The 19,351-nt window shown below is 40.0% G+C and overlaps 2 protein-coding genes across 2 annotated transcripts; both read right to left on the bottom strand.

The window, feature by feature from the left end:
* Positions 1-8,906: 8,906 nt before the first annotated feature.
* On the bottom strand, positions 8,907-10,069 carry LOC103111569 (olfactory receptor 1P1-like). The gene has a single exon (XM_007520867.3). The coding sequence runs from the start codon at positions 10,032-10,034 to the stop codon at positions 9,081-9,083; it is 954 nt and encodes a 317-aa protein (XP_007520929.2). The 5' UTR covers positions 10,035-10,069; the 3' UTR covers positions 8,907-9,080.
* Positions 10,070-16,033: 5,964 nt separating this feature from the next.
* Positions 16,034-16,987, bottom strand: LOC103111558 (olfactory receptor 1P1-like). The gene has a single exon (XM_007520856.1). The coding sequence runs from the start codon at positions 16,985-16,987 to the stop codon at positions 16,034-16,036; it is 954 nt and encodes a 317-aa protein (XP_007520918.1).
* Positions 16,988-19,351: the final 2,364 nt, after the last annotated feature.

Genomic DNA, 19,351 nt, shown 5'->3' with positions numbered 1-19,351 from the left:
AACCACTGTTAACAAGTTCCACCCTCCCTCCAGGGCATTTGTGGTTCAGTGATAGGATTCTCGCCTGTTCCACACCCTCCTTGTCACACTCTGATTTTCGCCAGTCACTTTTCTCTCCACCCTCTCTATGTCACATCCTGTTTCCACCCTACTTGGCAAGTATATATAAAGACAGCATTGTGAGTTGTACTGTACTGTACCTTGAGTTTAGCTTAGCTCGTCTTAGATTGTGCTGCATCCTGCATGAATAAAGAGATACTGCCTACAGCTCAACCATGAGTCCCTGGTCGTCTGTTACCCGCCTGTGAAGCCAGCCCGGCGAAAACAACATAGCCCGTTGAAAACAACACTGGAGGCCATCCCCCCCCCCACTTTTTGTTTCCCTTGTTGTTTATCATTGTTGTTGTTACTGTCGTTGTTGGATACGACAGAGAAAAATGGAGGAGGGGAAGACAGAGAGGGGGAGAGAAAGATAGACACCTTAAGACCAGTTCACCACCTGTGAAGTGATCCCTCTGCAGGTGGGGAGCCGGGGGCTTAAATTGGGATCCTTGCACCAGTCCTTGCACTTTGCACCATATGTGCTTAACCCGCTGCACTACCACTGCCCCCGTGAATCTCCTTTCTATCCCCTTTACTGCACAGTTTCAAGTGGTGCTTCAGTCTCAGCCTGCATGTATGGGACTCTCAGTTTTCCGACTTGTTCCTCTTCATAGGCAGTCAGGGACCTTCTATACTCATCTTGGTGAGGCACCTTAGTTAACTTTTTAATGCTGAATGTGCCTCAGGATAAACCTGATCGTACTATAATCCCCTTCGTACATCACTTCTAATTTTTCTTATTTGTGATATGTGCACTTAACCAGGAGCACCACTGCCTAGCCTAATTTTACTTATTTGAATTTACAGTGTTTTGGTTAGGATTATGTACCCATGATCATGAGTGATATTGACTTAATTTAAGTTTCGTTTTACTGAATTTTCTTTGTCTAATTTTTGATTCAAGGTAAAATACTAAGTGTCAAAATGTTTCTCCCTGTTCCTGAAAACACTGTAGAATACAATTTGTATTATTCACGGGGGTTGGGCAGTAGCGCAGTGGGTTAAGCGCACCTGGTGCGAAGTGCAAGGATGGGCATAAGGATCCCTGTTCAAGTCCCTGGCTTTCCACCTGCAGGGGAGTCGCTGCACAGGTAGTGAAACAGGTCTGCAGGTGTCTCTCTTTCTCTCCCCCTCTCTGTCTTCCCCTCCTCTCTCCATTTCTCTCTATCATATCCAACAACAACAATAATAAATAACTACAACAACAATAAAACAAGAGCAACAAAAGGGAAAATAAATAATAATGATAAATTTTAAAAGGAATTTGTATTATTCACTCCTTACACATTTTTGTCAAATTCTCCAGAGATTGTATTAATCTTCATTGGGATCTTCATCTATAAATATAGTTTCTTTTAAAAGACCCTTCAGATTATATCTTTAAAGTAAGGCTTTATAGTGTGCTTATTTCACGGATTTGACCCATTTTATCTAAGATGTCAAAATTATGTACATATTTTCATGTGTAGAATCTAGATATTTATATGAACCTGCCAAAAAAAATTCAAACAAAATAGAAGCCAACAAACACTGTAAGACTTGTGAGAACTATGGTGATGTTATCTCCAGGAAGTGAGACTGAGGATACACTTTTGTGGTGGGTGTGGTGTGAACTGTAATCTTACAATCTTGTTCCAAACTATTAATAACAAATAAAAAATATGTGCACACTAATTTTTTAATTTCCATCAGGTTATCACTGAAGCACGGTGCCAACAAGAGTCTACTGCTCCTGGTGGCCAATTTTTCCTGTTTTTTCTTTCTATTTTACTTGACAACAGAGAGAAATTGAGACGGAAGAGAGAGGTAGATAGGGAGAGAGAGAGAGACACCTGCTGACCTGCTTCACTGCTCATGAAGCATCTCCCCTGCAGGTGGGGAGAGGAGACTCAAATACAGGCCCTATCCTTCTTTTTTATTTTTTCTTAATATTTACTTATGTATTCCCTTTTGTTGTCCTTGTTGTTTTACTGTTGCAGTTATTATTATTGCTGTTATTTATGTCGTTGTGTTGGATAGATAGAGAGAAATGAAGAGAGGAGGGAAAGACAGAGAGGGGGAGAGAAAGACAGACACCTGCAGACCTGCTTCATTGCCTGTGAAGGTACTCCCCTGCAGGTGGGCAGCCGGGGGCTCAAACCAGGATCCTTACTCCAGTCCTTGCACTTCGTACCACCTGCGTTTAACCCGCTGCGCTACTGCTGGACTCCCCAAGCCTAGCTTTTTTACCAGTTTGGCTAGAAATCTACTTAACCATTCAAGTGAGTTTTCAAGACAGATCATTATCTGGAAAACATTTTAGTTTAGGCCTGGTAGTTCCCTCACAGAGAGGCAGAGAGAACACAGCACTGAAGCTTCCTCCAGTTCCTCCAGTGTTATGGGAACCAGGCTGAAAACTGGGTCAAGCAGCACGCGAAGTGAGCTATTTCACCCAGCCCCTTTTCCTTAAATGTAAATGACGAGTTGGCTAAAACTTAATTTTATATTAACAGTTGCTTTCTTTAATACTTCATAAAAAATTGTTTGTCTTCTTACATTATTCCACTGTATGTGACTCACTCTTTTTCTTTTAAAACAATTAAAGTTTTCTCTGTGGTGTTCTTAAATTCCACTGCACAATGCTGAAAAGGTTATTTCTTACTGCATTTGTTTGAAAGTTCATGGCTTCTCTTTTTCTGAAGTTATCCACACACTATAATTCTGAAAATGAACCACCACATGCCTTGAAATAGTCTTTTACCTTTTTTTTAAAATTTTTTATTTAAGAAAGGATTAACGAACAAAACCATAAGGTAGGAGGGGTACAACTCCACACAATTCCCACCACCCAATCTCCTTAACCCACCCCCTCCCATGATAGCTTTCCCATTCTCTAGCCCTCTGGGAGCATGGACCCAGGGTCATTGAGGGTTGCAGAAGGTAGAAGGTCTGGCTTCTGTAATTGCTTCCCCGCTGAACATGGGCGTTGACTGGTCGGTCCATACTCCCAGTCTGCCTCTCTCTTTCCCTAGCAGGTTGTGTCTCCGGGGAAGCTGAGCTCCAGGACACATTGGTAGGGTCTTCAATCCAGGGAAGCCTGGCCAGCATCCTGGTGGCATCTGGAACCTGGTGATTGAAAAGAGAGTTAACATACGAAGCCAAACAAATTGTTGAGCAATCATGGATCCCAAGCTTGGAATAGTGGAGAGGAAGTGTTAGGGAGTTACTCACTGCAAACCCTAGTGTACTTCTGCTTTCAGGTATATATTTTGCAGTAGTTTATGGATACGTGTGAACATAAGCTCTCTCTCACAGAAACTGGTGTATATCTAGGTTATGGGACTTTGTTAGAAGGTGAACCACCTGAGATGAAATTAGAGTGTACTATAAAAGGAAAGGTCTCACCCGAGTAATGAAGCTGAAGGGTTGTCATTCCACACGTGAAGTCTCTGGACACAGTCTGAGGTGAAGCATGTTGAGGTGGCAATCGTTGCGTTGGTTAGGTTGTGATCGGTGGATGCAATATTATTTGGTATGGATTGGGAGACGCATATGGGAAAGTGGGCCCTATCCAAGGGTACCAGGACTGGGGGAAGTAGGGTCTCTACAGTGGAGATGTGAGGTTCCTGCTGTCTTAGGGTTCAAAAAGACAATCGATAGTTAATGTTATCATCACATTATTTGGTAATTGGGTTAACTTTGAAAAGTCCTTTTGTTATGGTTTGCTGTACAGTATCCAGTATCTTGTATATAGCTGTGCTATTGGATGCTTCTAATCTACTTGGTCTAGGCTTTTGAGAGAGTCTGCATATCAAATACACAGCCTATATATTAAAAAGATTCAGTTTGAGAATTTGGAAACTAAACAACATGCTCCTTAAGAACCTTATTTTTAATCTTCTGGAATCTTATGTTCTAGATGTTGGCACTTTTTGTATTTCCTAACTTCATTCTGACTTCCTACAATATTTTCTGTACTTTTATTCCCTGATGCTAGCTACCTTTAGAGACTTACTCTGATTTCTTTCTCAAGCTTCATTCTTAACTTGTATCATTCTACTATTGTTCTCAGATATTAAGCTATTTAACTATCATGATGTCGCAAATACATTTCCCTGTAGCTTTTTATGTCATATTTTTGTATCTTCTAAAAATTCTTAAATCCCTATCCTTCTCCCTTAAAATTCCCTTAAAAACTTTACTATCAGGATCATATTATATCCCAACTATTTTCTAAGAATTTATAATAATCCATGTGGTATAATGTAGTTTTAGGAGTACCAACCCATACAGAATAAAAAGAATTATACTGGGGGGGGGGGGTTAGCACAGCGTGTTAAGCACACATGGACTGGTGTAACAACAACATCAATGGCAACAAGGTCAATAAAATGGGAAAATGGCCTCCAAGAGCAGTGGATTTGTAGTGCTGGCACCTAGCCCCAGTGTTAACCCTGGAGGCAAAAAAAGAATTATACTCTTGAGACTCTGACACAATCAACTCTGAAACAATCGACTTGTCTTATTGACCTAAAGTAGGGCTTTAGGTTTATTCTCAGTAGGCTGAGAATATAAACAGTTAAATAAGACATATTTTATGGTGTTTGTTTTGTAGTGTATATCCTTACAATAAAATAACTAGAGAAAAGGAATTGTTATCTATAACTTTTTTTTTTTTTTTTTGCCTCCAAGGTTGTCACTGGGGCTTGGTGCCTGTACTACAAATCCACTGCTCTTGGAGGCCAATTTTCCCATTTTGTTGCCCTTGTTGTAGTTGTTTTTGTTAGTGTTGTTATAGCTGTTATTGTTGTTGGACAGGACAGAGAGAAATTGAGAGAGATGGGGAAGACAGAGAGGAGGAGAGAAAGATACCTGAAGACCTGCTTCACTACTTGTGAAGAGACTCCCCTGCAGGTGGGAAGCTGGGGGCTTGAACCGGGCCTTTTTTTTTTTTTTTTTTTGCCTCCAGGTTTATTGCTGGGGCTTGTGCCTGCACTATGGATCCACTGCTCCTGGTGACCACTTTTTCCCCTTTTGTTGCCCTTGTTTAAGGTTGTGGTGGTTATTGTTGTTGTTATTGATGTCGTTGTTGTTGGACAGAGAGAAATGGAGAGGGGAGAGGAAGACAGAGAGGGGGAAACAAAGACACCTACAGACTTGCTTCACCACTTGTGAAGCGACCCTGCTGCAAGTTGGGAGCCGGGGGCTCAAACCGGGATTCTTACGCAGGTCCTTGTGCTTCAAGCCACATGCTCTTAACCTCTTAACCGTTTACGCTACCGCCCGACCCCCACGAACCGGGATTCTTCCAATGGCGGTCTTTGTACTTTGCGCCATGTGAACCTTACCCGCTGTACTGCCGCTTAGTCCCCTATCTATAAAATTTTAAGGAAAATAAAACACATTTACATTATTGTACTATATATACCACAGATTTGCATTTTCTGTTTACAAGAAAAATGACATTGACCCTGTTTAAATTCTTGTGGTTCAAGGGTCAAGTGTAAATTTATTTGGTCTGTAGACTTGGATATCAGGTTAATTTTAAATGTGAACTTAAGTTCCCAGGGATATTGCTACCCTGTATTCAGAAGATCGAATATCTTTTCTTCCCTTGTTCTAGGTACTCACCTGTAGGGGTATGTAAGGGACTTGGATAAAAATGATCACCAGTGACGAATGTCTCAAGGGCCTAAAAATTACTGTCAGTCACTCCCACTTAGTGTCATTTGACTGTGTAATTTTCTTGATCAGTAGGTAGAAGAAATGTCTTATTTTGAATTTTAAGAACCTTGAGTGTGGGTCAGATGGGAGCACAGCGGGTTAAGCACACATGCACAAAGCGGAGGGCCAGCGCTAGGATCCCAGTTTGACACGCTCCCCCTCCCCGCTCCCCACCTGAAGAGGGGTCGCTTCACAAGCAGTGAAGCAGGTCTGTAGGTGTCTATGTTTCTCTCTCCCAGTCTCCCCATCTCTCACGATTTCTCTCTGTCTTATCCAACAACAACAACAGCAATGACAACAGTAATAATGACAACAACAAGAGTAACAACAAAGGCAAAAAAATGGGAAGGTGGCCTCCAGGAGCAGTGGATTCCTAGTGCAGGCACTGAGCCCCAGCAATGACCCTGGAGGCAAAAAAAAAAAAAAAAAAAGTGACTGAGTGATATCCATTCTTCTTCTTCTAGCGTTTGCCCTTCTTCCATAGCCAGTCAACAGTGTCAGGTTGAAAGCTGTCAGGAGCTGCTTGTTGCTGGCTTTGAAAGTGACTGGGATCCATGTGGATTCAGTCGGCTAGGAAGGATCGTCAGTTTCCCCAATGAATGGGTACTCACGGGATGCACCACGAGAAGGTCGATCCAATGCATCCCAAGTGATATCCATGAAATCATCTGATACCATCCACTCTTTAGGTTAGCCGGGTTTCATGACCATACGCCATCATGCTACCCCATTATAGCATGCTGGAGGATTTTGCCCTAACATAAGCTAATATGATATTTAACATATGGACACCAACCATAATAAATATGCATCTCAAGTTCACTAAGAGCCAAGTGAGCCTAAATTATCAAGTTCTGGCCAACAGAATACAGGTTTAAAACCTACTTAGACTTCATATTAGTTTGTATATGTGTAACCTTTCTCAGTCGAGAGACTTTCTTAATGACCCTCTTCATTTACTCTATTACATTATCATGTATTTCACAATATCATCATGTGGGCTAAGGAAATAGCTTAATGACTATACAAAAATATTTTTATGCCTGAGGCTCTGAGGTCTCAGGCTTATATCCTGGACCCACCACAGACCAGAGCCTAGCAGTGCTCTGGTAAAAAATAACAAGCAAGCATATGCCATGCCTTTATCTTATTGGTTTGTAAATTTTGAAACTAATTTCTATTTCAATAAATGTAAGTTTCATGAAGGCATGTATCTAATCTGTATTGTTTTCTAATTTTAATTCATAAGAAACTGGCCAGATAAAAAAAGCACAATATAAATATTTATAAATAAAGAATGGATATTGATGAACTATAATGGAAATAATAAGAATTGGTAAAAATAACTTGGATTTCAGACTTGTACAAAAGTGATCTAATCTTTTATTTACATACTCCTAATAAATATTTTCTTGTGTGTGCATATGTTTACTTCTATTTTCTTCTCTATATAGCGTTCTTGATTATGTTTGACTAATAAACTTGTATGTATTTAAAATGTACAATGTTATATTATATATGTATATTCTGAAATAATGTCCACAACTACATTAATAAATATATTCATTACCTCACATAGTTATAACAAAAAAAAACTACTTAGACTTTATTTCTAAATTTTTCCCCTAATAGGAAAAGTTGCATTGCTCAGTTGACCTCTTTCCTCTTTGCTATTGTTTGAAATGCAGACCTACTGGCAGAAGTTTAAGAGTCTCCCTAGAGTAGGATATGAAATTATTCTCAGAGGTTAATAAAACCAAAGCAGATACTTGACAAATTTGTGATTAAAATATCAGACCTGGACTATTAATCTATAAATGGGCAAGAAAAAATACATAGATTTTTTTTAAGGCTACAGTCTGTTGGAGTTTAACTATTATAACAGCAAGCCATGATAATTATACATTCCACAAAATACAGTTTAGATAGGCAGGCCAATTTATGTTATGGAAAATTCATTTTATAAAAGGCTATCTTAGAAAAAATAAATTAGGAGCTGGAAGACTTGCGTACTACACAGAATTCTATTCTCTTGAGTTATTCAGATATTTTTCCATGGCTCAATGTAAGATGATGATTTTGCATTTTGCCTCACTGTGATAAGTAACTGTAAGTTTAACACAGAAATAAAAATCAGACGCTATCTTTGATTAAGTTTGTTTGACTAAGCAGAACTTGGACTGGAGTTGGTGTATTGCACCAAAGTAACAAACTCTGGGGTGGGTGGGTAAGGTTCAGGTCCTGGAACATAATGGCAGAGGACCTAGCGGGGGTTGTATTGTTATGTAGAAAACTGGGAAATGTTATGTATGTATAAACTATTGTATTTATTATTGACTGTAAAACATTAATCCCCCAATAAAGAAAATTTTAAAATCTTGTTTGAGGCCACAAGTTTCAACAAAATAAACTTTTAGAAATAGAAGTTATCTCTACTGTAAATGTGAAAAGCAATATTCAAAAATATTCACAACTTAAGGAGCTAAGGAAGTTAAAATACTAACTACTATAATGTTTAACCCTCTTATCATCTCATTATAAATTATTAACTGAAAAAGATAATACCTATATAAAACTATCGTTTTGATGGTTGGAAATGTTGTCTTATAAACTTGAGGCAATAGATGTTTGTATATTTTCTGTTTGTGTGTGTGTATGTTGAAAAGATGTAAACTCTTCTATCCATATTGACCTTTTATACACATATTTTCATCATTAACCTTATTCCATAACTTCACTGATTCACTTTAGAAAACTAGCTCAAAAGTCACACAGAACTTCAGAAACACTTTCAAAGGATATCACTCAGATGGAAAATTACTTTATAGGTATAATGATAAGAAAATAAGCAATTCTTAACAGATAAATAAATTATGAAATGAGACACCTGAGGCATACATATCTATGAATTTCCTCACAGGAGGATAAAGAGGATATCTGAAGGGGGTGGGGTGGGGTGGTGGCACACCGGGTTAAGTGCACATAGTATGAAACGCAAAGGTCCACGCAAGGATCCAGGTTCAACCCCCCGGCTCCCCACCTGAAGGGGAGATGCTTCATGAGTGGTGAAGCAAGTCTGCAGGTGTCTTTCTCTCCCCCTATCTATCTTCCCCTCTTCTCTCAATTTCTCTCTGTCCTATCCAATAGAAACTGGGAAAAGATGGCCTCCAGAGGCAGTGGATTCATAATGCTGGCACCAAGCTCCAGTGTTAACCCTGGAGGCAAAAAAAAAAAAAAAAAAAGGAGGGTTATATCTGAAAGTCTCTTTCCAAAACTTATTGGCATTTCAAAAACAGTACTTTGCCCCTGATAAGTCTTCCCAGGGCTCCCTTCATGTCCTTGTTCCGCAGGCTATAAATGAAAGGATTTAATAGAGGAGTCACCACTGTGTACATGACAGCAGCTGCTGTGTCCTGTTCTACCGAGTTGGATGCAGAGGATGAGGGGCACAGATAAGCTCTGATCACTGTCCCAAAGAAAAGAGCGACAACAGCAAGATGGGAACCACAGGTAGAGAAGGCCTTGTGCCTTCCCTGTGCCGAAGGGACTCTAAGGATGGCAGCAACAATGCGGATATAAGAGATCAGGATGAGTATAAAGGGGACTAATATGACTGCTCCCCCCAAGAAGAGAAGTACTAGCTCATTGACCTGAGTGTTAGAGCAGGACACCTTCATTAGGGGTCCCAGATCACAGAAGAAGTCAGGAATGATTTTCTTAGAGCAGAAGGAAAGTCTGAACATGAGGAAGGTGTGGGTCATCGCAACAAAATTAGTAAGAGTCCAGCAGGTGGCGATCAGGAGGACGCAGCGCCTGGGGCTCATGATCATCATGTAGTGGAGGGGGTGGCAGATGGCCACATAGCGGTCATAGGCCATTGTGGCCAGGAGAAAAATGTCCATGTCTCCAAAGGTCAAGAAGAAGTAGAGCTGGGTCAGGCATCCTGCGTAGGAGATAGACCTGCTGTGAGTCTGGATATTCACCAGGGCCTTGGGCACAGTGCTAGAGGTGAAAAGAACATCTGCACAGGACAGGGTGGCAAGGAAGAAGTACATGGGTGTGTGGAGACGCTTGTCAGTGAGAATCGCCAGGACGATGAGCAGGTTGCCAGTCACAGTCACTATGTACATCCACAGGAACACCAGGAAGAGGATGGGCTGCTGCTCTGGCTGCTCTGAGAGGCCCCAGAGAAGAAATTCAAAGCTGCTGGTCTGGTTTCCCTCTTCCATGAGTCCAGAAGTTGGAGAAAGAAGCCTTGATGGAGACCTATTAGAATTCTCTAACTATATTTCACTCTAAATGGTTTATAAATGTGTCACTCTCTGAACCCCAGGGAAGAAAGTCCTAAATGTGTATCTGTTGGTTACATCCTATGTACAGTGTATCTTTTTATTGTAGCCAACTAGTTGTAATGTGCTGGAAAAATTTGAGAGGTACATTTTGAGAGAATGTAAGTAGACTTCTTGTTCCATTACTCTATTCTTTTGTGTCCCAGATTTCTTTAGTTGGAGTTTCTGATCTTCAGCTATATATTCACGGCAGTCAGAGGTTTTCATTTTCTGTTCCACAGATGTAAGTCCCAAGACTTGACTGCTTAGAATACTAGGCAAATAAGACCATCGTAATGCTTACTCTCAAATAAGCTGTGATGTAAAGAAAGAGAAAAAGTATCCATATTAAAATACTAGAGTATTTTAACTCAGGTTTCTCTACTTTTCCTACTTCCTTAAAATCATCCTCAGAGACTAAACTCTATCAAGTCTCTATTCTTTTATTTTTATTTATTTTCCCTTTTGTTGCCTTTGTTTTTTTTATTATTGTTGTTGTAGTCGTTATTGTTGTCTTTGATGTCGTCGTTGTTAGATAGGACAGAGAGAAATGGAGATAGGAGGGGAAGACAGAGAGGGGGAGAGAAAGATAGACACCTGCAGACCTGCTTCACTGCCTGTGAAGCAAACCCCCTGCAGGTGGGGAGCCAGGGCCTCAAACCGGGATCCTTATGCCAGTCCTTGCACTTTGCACCTCGTGCATTTAACCTGCTGCGCGTACCGCCCGACTCCCCAAGTCCGTATTCTTAAGACACATGTCATATTATCTATTCTACCAGAAACCAGTATAAAAAGTGAAGTTACTTAGTAAATATACGCAAAAATAAATCTTCAGTTATATGTAATAATAAATAAGAAAACATTTTTGTCTCCAACATTTCAAAAACAGATTGGACACACACACAGCCCTGATACATAGCAGACTAAGATAGAAAACGAAGACTTATTGGACCATCAATGTAGCTCATATTCTTGCCAAATGCACTTGCATAGCATACGGAAGCAAACTTTTGAACAAAGAAAAGGCAGTGGGATCCCTGGGCAGGTGCAGTGATGAGGAACAGGAGCTATGATCATGAAGTAGGGGATGGTTTGTAGGGTGAATAAACTGAAAAGAAAACTGGAAGTCAGACTTGGAAATGTTGGAATGGAATTTAAGTATCCAAAACTCTATTCTATGTGTTATATCCCTAAATCTTTGAACAGGAAGTATTATTAGTGATTGAGCAGAAACATGAAGATCTTTTTTATTTTCCAGAATGTGGAATGAACAGGTTATACTGAGTAGGGCATCAGATGGGGAAAATAGTCTTCATTATTGAAAAAAAATGGGATTAAAAAGTGTGGCTCAGCTTGTTGAGTAAGTGAAGCTTTAATTATTCAGCCAAATTTTAATCTCTTCCTCTAAAGATTAACTGAACTACATGTGCCTCTCCTATAGAGGAGAATCTTGCCCTTGTTAATTATAAGACATGTAAGAAAAGAAAAAAATATATGACTTCTTCCTGAATATGATCGGATTCTTCAAGAGAAGGTAGAAACTAAAACCTAAAATTCAGCAACCAAGTAAGTGACTACAGGTAAGACAGAATAAAGCAGTGCAGAAATCAAAGCTTTTGAGTCTGGAAAGAATTATCAGGTGTTGAAGTAACTGCTTCCCCTAATGAGTGAGAAAATTGCAAATGCTTGAGTGCTATCCCTCCTTGAATTGTAAAATCTCACATATTTCCACACAGATGTCAATAGCTAATATAATTTCATCAGCACTTACAAAGACAAAGTGGTATGTTTGCACGGAACTTCCATGCCAGGCTAGCCTGAAGGTGTTTCTTCCCGGGCACGTGCTCTCTAGGTTAGAGAGAATTCGACCAGAGCCAACCTAGGCTGCTGCTTACTCAGTGGCACGGGAGAGGAACCAGCAACTCTTGTGGCTGAGCGGGAGCGCAATGCAATGCTGGTTTTCTTCATCTGCATTTATATCTCCCAAGGGGGAAGCAGCAAGCCAGAAAACTTTTGAACATTCTGGGAATGTGTTGTGCTCCAATTTTAATTTATAGAGATATTTTCATAGTGAATTCTGATCTTATAAGAAACTTGAATTTTTAGGCTTTCTAATCTTAAACAAACAAACAAACAAAACCCAAAAACAGCCATAAAGCTTTCTTGTTCAAATCACTAGTGGAAGTATAATGGAGATGACCAAATATATCAGCCAGAGACAACCCGAACTGCCCCTGCGGCTACAGACAGACTATGACCCACATAGTCAACGACTGCCACCTCTCCAGATTCAAAGGAGGTCTCGAAACTTTACATCAGGCTCAACCTGACGCTGTTGACTGGCTACGGAAGAAGGGCAAACACTAGAAGAAGAATCAGAGAATCTGTGGGTAACTGATGAACATTTAATTAAAAACATTTAATTCAAATGCTACCAGGAAAGTAAATTATAAAAATTATGTAGACAACATGCTGTGGAACTGTTGGACATTACTCCACAGGGACTCGAATATGAAATCCTCAACCAAGCTCAAAGATTCATTCTGAGGTTTTCTGTGTGTGAAGAGAAAAGCTGCTCTCACCAGTCTCTCCCTGGGCCCAGTGGAGCTGGATGTAAGGCCTCCTACTCTCCTTGTGTGGGACGCTTCCTGGGCTTGCCAGTCAGCAGGACCCCCCTCTAGGCTCACCCAATTTCTATGCTCTTCATTCAGTGACTAAAACAAACTTCCTTGAGAATCTTTTATCTTCTGGTGAAAAAGACTTTGGATTTATGTCATCCTCGTTTTCAGATATTATGTCAAGATTTTATTATACTTCATTTTCAAATATGTAAGCCTTTGATTCTGGTACATCAAAGACAGAAAACAAATTTTACTCACCTTCACAGTCCTCACTATAACTAGGAGTATTTGTTATTTTATTATTGCCCATATGAGCTGTATTACAGCTTAATGGTCCACCTAGCTGTGAAGCTTACCTTCCTCCCTGTGTCTGTGTCAGCCACCATCACTAGTGACCTATTGCCTCTTCCTCAGTCCTCTGCTTCACTGGAAATTAACGTGATAATCTGCCTATGTACTCACAGCCCTTCCGTCTGTTGAAGTGAACACAGTAGTAGGCTGACCATGTACAGACGGCCTGCCAGCTTTTCTGCACCCCAACTGCAGCACAGCTGCAGACGGGGCTGGGGTGAGGATTCTTTTCATCACATGAGCAATAGCCTTAGCATTCTTAGCCCCTCTGCCATAAGGAGACTTATGCTATTTATTTCCCAAGTAGCCTCAGTATAAGAGCCCTCGGGCTTCCTATGGGAGATGGAAGCTTAGTGATTATCCCCCTGCCCTATGCATTCCCTCAGGAGCAGTACCTGGTAATGGGGAAGATGTGGTCCAGCAAGCCTGGGATTACCTCTAAGAAGACTTATTAACTTAACTACTTGTGTCTTTGGTTCAACCACAGAGTCACACCATACATCTTAAAATACTTCGTTTTCTCACTGATGTCTGAAACAACATTCTTTAATTAAAATCAAAGCCCTCTGTGAATATTAAAATTTCTTGCATGAGTTGAATCACATTAGATGCACAAAATTAATGAAACCATGGTCACTCTCACTTCCTGGTATTTTTACCAGGCTTTTATGAAGGTCAGTATATTCAAGGTATAATGGAGGGGGGGCAGTGGGTCACAATCTTACCTGTGCTCCCAGTCAGAAGACCATAAGGACAACAACTCCTCAGTCACAACTAGAGGACTGTCCCCAAAGAGGATGTCCAACACTTGCCCCTGACGTGCAGCTGCTATGGCGTGATCAGAGCCAAGATGCAGCACAGACCCGTGTCATCAGGAACTGTGGCCAGTGCTTTCCTTGCTCTTCCCCCAGGAAAACTCCGAGAACTTACCCTGGAGTTCACTCCCACAATTCATCAACTGTTAAACATAAGTTTAAGTTGGAAATCCTGGCTCAGTTTCTGCTTACTAAGGCTGTCAGAGTTATAGTAGAGTAACCCCCATTTCTATTGAATAACTATTGCTTTCAAACCATAGTCAGATGACAGATAAGTGAAAGCTAGACAGAGTCATGCAAGGATGAATGACTACAGATATATGCCAATATGGATTTATATACAAATGTATATGATATGAAAAGTATTCACATAGATATCACAGATATATTATCATAGAGGTGTCAAACAGGAAAACAATGAAATGTATTTAGCAAAATTTTTATTATCTATCAAGTGCATTCAAATACACCCTATTTTAGTTTTTCTACGTATGAAAGATATACAACTGAATGGGAAAAAATATTTGCACACCATACATAGGACAGTGAGATATACTCAAGACATATAAAGAACTCATAACACTCAGCAACAAACAAAAGAATGAACTCCATCAAAAAATGGAGAGGTATGAACAGATACTTCTGGTTTTTTGTTTTTTTTTCTGACAGAGAAAAAAAAAAGACAACTGTCATCGTTCTCACAAGTCTTATTACCGTTTGCTTGCTTCTGTTTTGTATGGATAATTTTTTTTTTGGCAAGTTCATGTAAATCAGATCTCTAGATTCCCCATATGAATGAAACCATCTGGTAGTTGTCTTTCATCTCTTATTTCGCTAAGCATAATCACCTTGGAGAGTATTATAATAGTCAAACTGTAGTCATTTCCTTCTCCTCCCCCCAAAAAAAATTCCAGGTTGATAGGCAGGACAAAGAAAATTTTCAGAAGACTAAATTCATATAAAATAAATGGAATACTTGAGTTAGGATCTAGATTCCTGCATCTTTCTCATAAAGCTCTGCAATGAGTTTGTTCCAAGGTCTCAAATTTAAATATAACTTTACATTCACTCTCTTTGTTGACACAGAATTGTGAATTTTGCACTACAGAAATAAAAGTTGGGGGGCGGTTAAGTGCGCATAGTATGAAGTGCAAGGACCTGCACAAGGATCCTGGTTGAAGCCCCTGGCTCACGACCTGAGGGGGGGGTCACTTGCAAGTGGTGAAGCAGGTCTAAAAGGTGTCTTTCTCTCCCCCTCCCCACTCAATTTCTCTCTCACCTACCCAAAAAAATAGAAAAAATGGCCACAGAATCAGTGGATTCATAGTACAGGCACCAAACCCCAGTCATAATCCTGAAGGCAAAAAGAAATAAAAGTTATAAAGTCTAAATATATTTGATTCACCCTCTCTCGAGTCTATAGGGTCATATGTCTTAAGAGAATAAAAGCCACAAAAGGTAAAAAATTTTATTATTGTAAATGTTGAATCCTTATTCACAATCGAACATGACTTAAGCAGGAAAGAAAAGTTACAGAATAGCTACATACTCGTTACCATACAATACTTAATTATCTTTTTATAAATTGTGAATACATGAAATCACAGAAAATAACACAGACCTTGTCTTACTTATTAAGAGCTTTATTTAAGTTTTTGGTTACAAAGATTTTTGATTCATAGCCTTGAGATATTTATAATTTCTTGTTTTTGACAGAAAAATGATCACTGTGCACTAAGGCTTACACTTTGCAATTTAATGTTTACCTTATTTGCAATACTTTTATGATTTACACACTTTCCATAGTCTACAGATTAAGTTTTGACAAACAACTATAAAATTCTGCCTAGATTTTTTTTTTTAGGAATATGAACATTGCAGAAGTTATTCTTCTTCTTGTATGAAGTTACAGTATAAGTCAAATAAATAAGTTTAATAGTTAACTTTAAGACATGATATAGAAGTTTAATTTTTGTCAACAATATCCATTTCATATTTGAGATTCAGACAGGGTAATGATCACATGAAATCCCAAAGTAAGATGTCTGAGGTAGAAATTTATCTGGAATTCATCAGTGGAAGGCACAGAAGACGTCCAGTGTTCCTGAAGAAGTCACCGGCCCCTCAAGAAGGAGACTTTGCCTCCGAGGAGCTTCCCCAGGGCTCCCTTCATGTCCTTGTTCCGCAAGCTGTAAATAAACGGGTTTAACAGGGGAGTCACCACTGTGTACATGACAGCAGCTGCTGTGTCCCCTTGTACTGAATTGGATGCAGAGGATGAGGGGAACAGATAAGCCCTGAACACTGTCCCAAAGAACAGGGCAACGACAGCAAGGTGGGAACCACATGTAGAGAAGGCCTTGCGTCTTCCCTGGGCAGAAGGAACTCTGACAATGGCTGAAACAATGTAGATATAAGAGATCAGGATGAAGATAAAGGGAACTACAAGGACTGCTCCCCCCAGGTAGAGGAGCACTAGCTCATTGACCCGAGTGTCGGAGCAGGACACCTTCATCAAGGGCACCAGATCACAGAAGAAGTCAGGAATGATTTTATTCGGGCAGAAAGTAAGTCGAAGCATGAGGAAGGTGTGGGGCATGGCAAGAAAATTAGTAAGAGTCCAGCAGGTGGCGATCAGGAGGACGCAGCGCCTGGGGCTCATGATCATCATGTAGTGGAGAGGGTGGCAGATGGCCACATAGCGGTCATAGGCCATTGTGGCCAGGAGAAAGCTATCCATGTCTCCCAAAGTTAAGAAGAAGTAGAGCTGGGTCAGGCATCCTGCGTAGGAAATGGACCTGTTCTGGGTCTGGATGTTCACCAGGGCCTTGGGCACGGTGATGGAAATGAAAAGGATGTCTGCACAGGATAGACTGGCAAGAAAAAAGTGCATGGGTGTGTGGAGACATTTATCAGTGCCAATGGCCAGGAGGATGAGCAGATTGCCCATCACAGCAACCGTGTACATGCACAGGAACACCAGGAAGAGGATGGGCTGCTGCTTGGGCTCCTCGGAGAGGCCCCAGAGGAGGAACTCAAAGCTGCTGGTCTGGTTTCCTTCTTCCATGATTCCAGACTCACAGTAACTGTCCTTGATTGAGACTCATTAATATTCCATATACATAGTTCACACAAAACTCTTTGTGAATGGAACAGTCTTTGTACTCTGAAGGGAAAAAAAATGAACTTGATGTAATTTTATAAATAAGGACTATCTCTACTCTACATTTAATTGAAAGCTACTAAATACAATATTCTACGAAGTTTTGCAGGCAATCTAAGAAATTTTTTTAAATCTCTTTATTGGGGAATTAATGTTTTACATTCGACAGTAAATGCAATAGTTTGTACATGCATAACATTCCCCAGTTTTCCATATAACAATACAACCCCCACTAGGTCCTCTGTCATCCTTCTTGAACCTGTATTCTCCCCACCCAGCCACCCCAGAGTCTTTTACTTTGGTGCAATATGCTAATTGCTGTTCAGGTGACAATCTAAGAAAATTTTAATGGATTTCTTTTTTTACCTCACTTTTCTCCAATTTTCTTCAGTTGCAGTTTTTTTTCTTCAGCTGAACTTTTGGGAGTTTGTGAAGCTTTCATTCATTCACTTATTCCAAACATTAAGTATCAACCATGGGCCTAGCACAATGTTTTCTCCTAGAGGAGGCAAATCATAAGATAGTAATCATTATAGTCAGAAGTTTATCAGCAAGTCCTCTCCTGGGGATATATCCTGAGGAAACAAATATACCCACCCAAAGAGTTCTAGGTACAGCTATGTTCACAGCAGCGTAGTTTGTAATAGTCAAAACTTACAAGGAACCTAGGTGTCTAGCAACAGATGAATAGCTGTAAGGAGGTCAAAGCCAGCTACAGTGGTTTCACTCATATGTGGAATTTAGAGAATTGAACACAGGAACTTGAAACAAACAAACAAAAAAAAAAACAACAAATCGGAAGAGAGAAGAGTTTGGGAGGAGCATATGGAAATAGAAATAAATATAGGTGGGAATAGGAAAGGAACATAAGACTGGACCATGAGGAAAAAAATGGGCAAATATATACAAAAATAAATAGGTAGTTGTATAAATAATAGTTAACCCATATCTGTAACCTTGGGAGAACTGCTGTAGCTTCCAATAGCGGGTATGGGGATACAGAGCTCTGGTAGTGGGAACAGTGGGAATTATAGCCCTGTTATCTTATAACTTCGTAAATCAATATTAAATCACTAAAAACATTTTAAAAGAAACCTTCAAGAAGTCTTAACTATATTTAATCAACACCATATGATTCTCCAGTGCCAAAGACAGTTCTTATAACAAAGAGCTGTTCAATAAGCCTAAAATGACCCAGTGAATGAAGATAATCACTATAGGAAGTATCATTCAGCTTTTGCCAACTTAACTTCCAGTAAAAGAAAGTCTATAAACTTGTGGAAAAAAAAACAATCATCTTTCTGAATTCATAAACAATGGGTCATGGGTTCTATACTCAAGAAGTTCAGAATCTTCTAAATCTTTAATTAGCACAAGGATGAACAGTAGATATCCCTGACATACTGCAAGAGACTCATAGACAACCCCTCTTCCCACCCAAATCTATGCCACTTAATGCCAGTCATTAGTTGATAAGAAGTAACACCCTAGTCCAAACACAGAATCCCTTTTTTGGAGTACCCAAATTTCAGAATCTCCCTTACAGTGGCTAGAATATGAAATCTAAAATCAATATGAAAGATTCACCCTGGGATATTCTGTGTCTGGGGATAAACACTCCTTTCACCAATCCCTCCCTGAACCCAGTGCAGCTGGCTCTAGCCTCTCCTACTCTCCTTGTTTGTAAAGCCTCCTGGACAAGCCAGCCTGCAGGGGCCTCCTTTGACTTCTCCCCTTTATCATCCAATGCTCCTCATTCAGTGATTACGATAAACTTCCATGGGATCTTTTCTCTTCTGGGAAAAATGGATTTACATGAGCTCTCCTTTCGAAAACTGTGTCAAGATTTCATTATGTTTTCATAAGCAAATGCTTAGGTCTTGTCTTCCCTTCTTGACTCTCGACACTTCGGCGATGGCAAGATGGCTCACTGACATTCCAGTCCTCACTGCATTAGGACACACATGGTCTGTATTTAGTACGACTATGAAGTCTCTCTTTATGCATGTGTCATCCCCAGCTTTGAAGCTTACCTTCTTGCCTGTTACCATATGAGTCATCATCACCAACGATCTACTGCCTCTTCTTCAGTCATCTATACTACTGGAAATAAGCACAGTAAACTGACAGACTGTTCAGACTACCTAGCTTTGCACAGTGAGTATATATGCATCAGGTTCATGTAAAGATTGCCTGCCTCTACTGAAGCGATTGTTTTGCACCTCAACTGCAGCTGCACAGAAAATAGAGGATTTTTCTCTTTGTTAA

The sequence above is a fragment of the Erinaceus europaeus genome, chromosome 12, assembly GCF_950295315.1.
Source record: "Erinaceus europaeus chromosome 12, mEriEur2.1, whole genome shotgun sequence".
NCBI lineage: Eukaryota > Metazoa > Chordata > Mammalia > Eulipotyphla > Erinaceidae > Erinaceus > Erinaceus europaeus.
The sequence above is the reverse complement of the archived record's forward strand: the minus strand, read 5'-3'. Positions and strand labels throughout refer to the sequence as shown.

What these genes read in the sequence shown, in the direction of transcription:
- LOC103111558 (XM_007520856.1), bottom strand. Translation starts at nt 16,987, where the DNA reads ATGGAAGAAGGAAACCAGACCAGCAGCTTTGAGTTCCTCCTCTGGGGC.
- LOC103111569 (XM_007520867.3), bottom strand. Translation starts at nt 10,034, where the DNA reads ATGGAAGAGGGAAACCAGACCAGCAGCTTTGAATTTCTTCTCTGGGGC.